Source organism: Egretta garzetta, unplaced genomic scaffold (genome assembly GCF_000687185.1).
Source record: "Egretta garzetta isolate BGI_Z169 unplaced genomic scaffold, ASM68718v1 scaffold91, whole genome shotgun sequence".
NCBI classification, from domain to species: domain Eukaryota; kingdom Metazoa; phylum Chordata; class Aves; order Pelecaniformes; family Ardeidae; genus Egretta; species Egretta garzetta.
In genome coordinates this window covers 1,821,617-1,824,565 of record NW_009258661.1, presented here as the reverse complement: position 1 = coordinate 1,824,565, position 2,949 = coordinate 1,821,617, and the positions used below count along the sequence as shown (strand labels likewise).

Below are 2,949 nucleotides of genomic sequence, written 5' to 3'. Positions count from 1 at the left end.
CCAGTGACTCCTAAGATATAGAAATTCCTCTGATATTACAAAATACAAAAATATTTTCTCCAAACTCTCATTTACATTGCATTTACAACAATCACGGAAATAACTTAGACTCCCACACTGTCTGAGAGAGACAAATTACCAACATGGCTAATGGAAAACAAAAACGTGGCGGAAAGCAAAAGCTACCGGCAAACTGATGCTAAGAGTCAACAGTGGTAACCAAAACGTACGGGCAAACAGAACTCAAAGGGTTGGCAGTACCTAGGAGGAAGAGGAAAAACTACTAGGTAAATATTACAGGCTAAAGTGAACTTTTGTGATTTTTTTTTTCTTCAAAGTAAGATGTGCAAAATATATTCACCGTGCCCAGGATTATGACTATTTATAGAAGCCAGTCTACAACCTTCTTACGAGTCCCTACTCTTCGGGTCTTTTTTCTTGTTACAATAAAAGCGCTTACATGATCTAAAACAGTGCAAGTTGGTGAGTTAATTTACATTCTGCCAAGGTGCCTGGCAAGGATGCCATTAGGATATGATACAGTTTTTGCTCTTCTGTCTTTTCCGGCTGTGCAACTGTCCTCTGCCACCCAGCGTGGAAGACTTGGGCATGCTGTACGAGCCGTACTTGTGCAGGAGCTCCTCGCTGGTCACGTACCGGAGGCGGGCGGGCTGGGGAATCGGCTCCCCGAGGAAATAGCCCTCGTTGTCGGACTCTGAAGAGGAGGAGCAGGTCGAGCACCAGTCGTATTCGGCAAAGTAGGGCCCCCATCTCTCACCCAAGTGGTTCTGCAAGGCGAGATCCGACACCGTCCGGGGACAGTGGCCGGAGACGTCCCTGCGGGGACCCTGCTCCACTGTCTCTCTGCAGCTCCTCTGGTGCATGAACTGGTCGTAGTCTTCCCTGGCCCGGAGCGAGGGTCTCTCCTTCAGCCGGCAGCACTGCTCACTGGCCAGGTGCAGGGCGTTATCCGACCGGGAACGTCGAGACCGCCGGGGCCGGTGCGGGCGGTAATGCCGGTCATCATCCCGGAGGTTAGTTCGCCGACGTGTGCGCTCGCTCATGGGGGCATGCCTGGAGCCCTCCTGCGCCCCCAGCTTGCCCCCAGGCACTCCGCTACCGTAGTCAAAGCTCTGGTGCATCCGCCCGTGCGACGGCCGCTCTCGGTACCCAAGGGGGCTGGCGAGGTTGTGCAGGTTCGGCTCCATGTCCTGGTACTGCTGCACCGACAGCAGGCTGCGGACAGACTCGGCGCTTCGAAATTGCACGGAGGAGTTCAGGGTCCCCATGTTGCTCATCTTCTCTGAAACGTTCATGCCCGAGTCTTTGCTCAGGTCAGGCATCGAGAACCTGGAGAGATGCTCCTGGCGCTTGGCTCCACCATCTGCAGAGAGGCCTTTGAGGGAAAGGAAGGAAAAAAAGAGAGTTAAAAGGGAGAATTTTCTACCAGCAGAGATGCAAGGAGAAGGTTGGGTTCGGCCCGAGTCGTTTGTTTTAAAAAATAACTTGGAGGTTTAAATGCTGTCCTGAAGAGCCCTTCAAGAGGATGACTCTTTTTTTTTTTTTTTTTTTTTTTTCCAAAGAGCAGGCAGTTCCTCCTTTGGGGAAATCACACCAATTTAAGGTGTTTTGAGTTGGACTCCAAGTTGCTTTTCACCATTTCCTTCCCCATATGTCTATGCTGTCTGTGACTTGATAGGAATAACTAGCAATGCCAGTGAGAAATTATGCGTCAGAGGTAACCTGAGGCCTCCTGCGCACTGAGATAACTAGGGTGCCATGATCCGGCACCCACACCTTGTGCAACGACGATGTGTTTTGAAGGACTGAACAACGTCAGGGGCAGCTGAGAACAGGGCCACTGCCTAATTCAGGCTTGTCACCACACTGCACGGCACGGGTCCTCTGAATGACACCCGTGGGGGGACCGAAGGCACAGCCTTGGCCATGTGCAGGCAGTCAGGTTTCCCAGGAGGCGAGGAAACACCTGAGCCCCAGAGGGTCTGCCGGAGCTCCCCGTAAGCAGAGGGACGGCGGGAGGGTCAGGCTGTCCCTGCAGATATCCAGGGAGCTGCATGTGGGCAGGAGCCAGGAACATCAGCTCCAGCTTGATGGGCTGCTCTGCTTGGGAAGGTGGCCCACTGGGTCTCTCTCACATGAGCCTTGAGCTCCTGCAAGGTGCTTTCCTCCAGCCCAGAATGTCTTAACCCGGCAGCAGAGAAGTGGGGTGGTCGCTCAGCACCTCCCCATCAATGAGAAACTCAATGCACCCCACGTCGCCCTAGTCCCTGGCCTGTTTTCTGACTATTTTCAGACTATATCTCCAGACTACCTCCGTGTTGGCTTGACAACTGGCAGCAGTCGGCACTTGCATTGCAAGCTTAGGACACCGCATTTCGCAAGCCATTTCAAAGGAAATCCATTTCATCCCAAATCAAACGCAGAGTGTTTGCTTTGGCGCTCTTCTCCCTGTCCCTCTCCGACAACCTCCCCGTGCAGACCAAATGCGGGAGAGCAGAGCTGTGCACCATCAGCAGGATTTTCAACATGACGCACAGCCCTTATGCAATCACCCAGAATTTATGACTTTGTAAATTAATTTAAAAAAAACAACAACCCAGCCCACAGTTCAAGAATAAACTTCTTTTCCCCTTAACAAAAGCTGCTTACATTTCACCGAGAGCTCAGCTCCCTCGGCATCAGCCTGCCAAACCTGAGCCAGAACAAGGGCTGCTGTCACTAACCCCGCTCATGAGCCGCCGCAGGGTTTCTTTGGACTCAGCCTTAAAAAGATCAACAGATCCTGCAAAGATGGGCAAGGTTTTCCAAATCCTCCCCTCGGTGGCACCAGGGAGAGCTTTAGCACTTGAGTGCAAGCCGCCGCTGGGTCTTGCATGATTTGGCTTTGCTCCCCGAGCCCCAGCCGCCGCAGCCATTTCCCTCCGCGCG

At 52.7% G+C, this 2,949-nt stretch overlaps 1 protein-coding gene across 1 annotated transcript in view; it reads right to left on the bottom strand.

The window, feature by feature from the left end:
- Window positions 1-527: 527 nt before the first annotated feature.
- PRICKLE2 (prickle planar cell polarity protein 2) overlaps window positions 528-2,949 on the bottom strand; it is a 35,418-nt gene continuing 32,996 nt past the window's right edge. Inside the window, exon 7 of the mRNA XM_009648361.2 lies at window positions 528-1,396. Within this exon, the coding sequence (XP_009646656.1) occupies window positions 528-1,396 (869 nt within the window). The remainder of the gene's footprint in view (window positions 1,397-2,949) is intronic.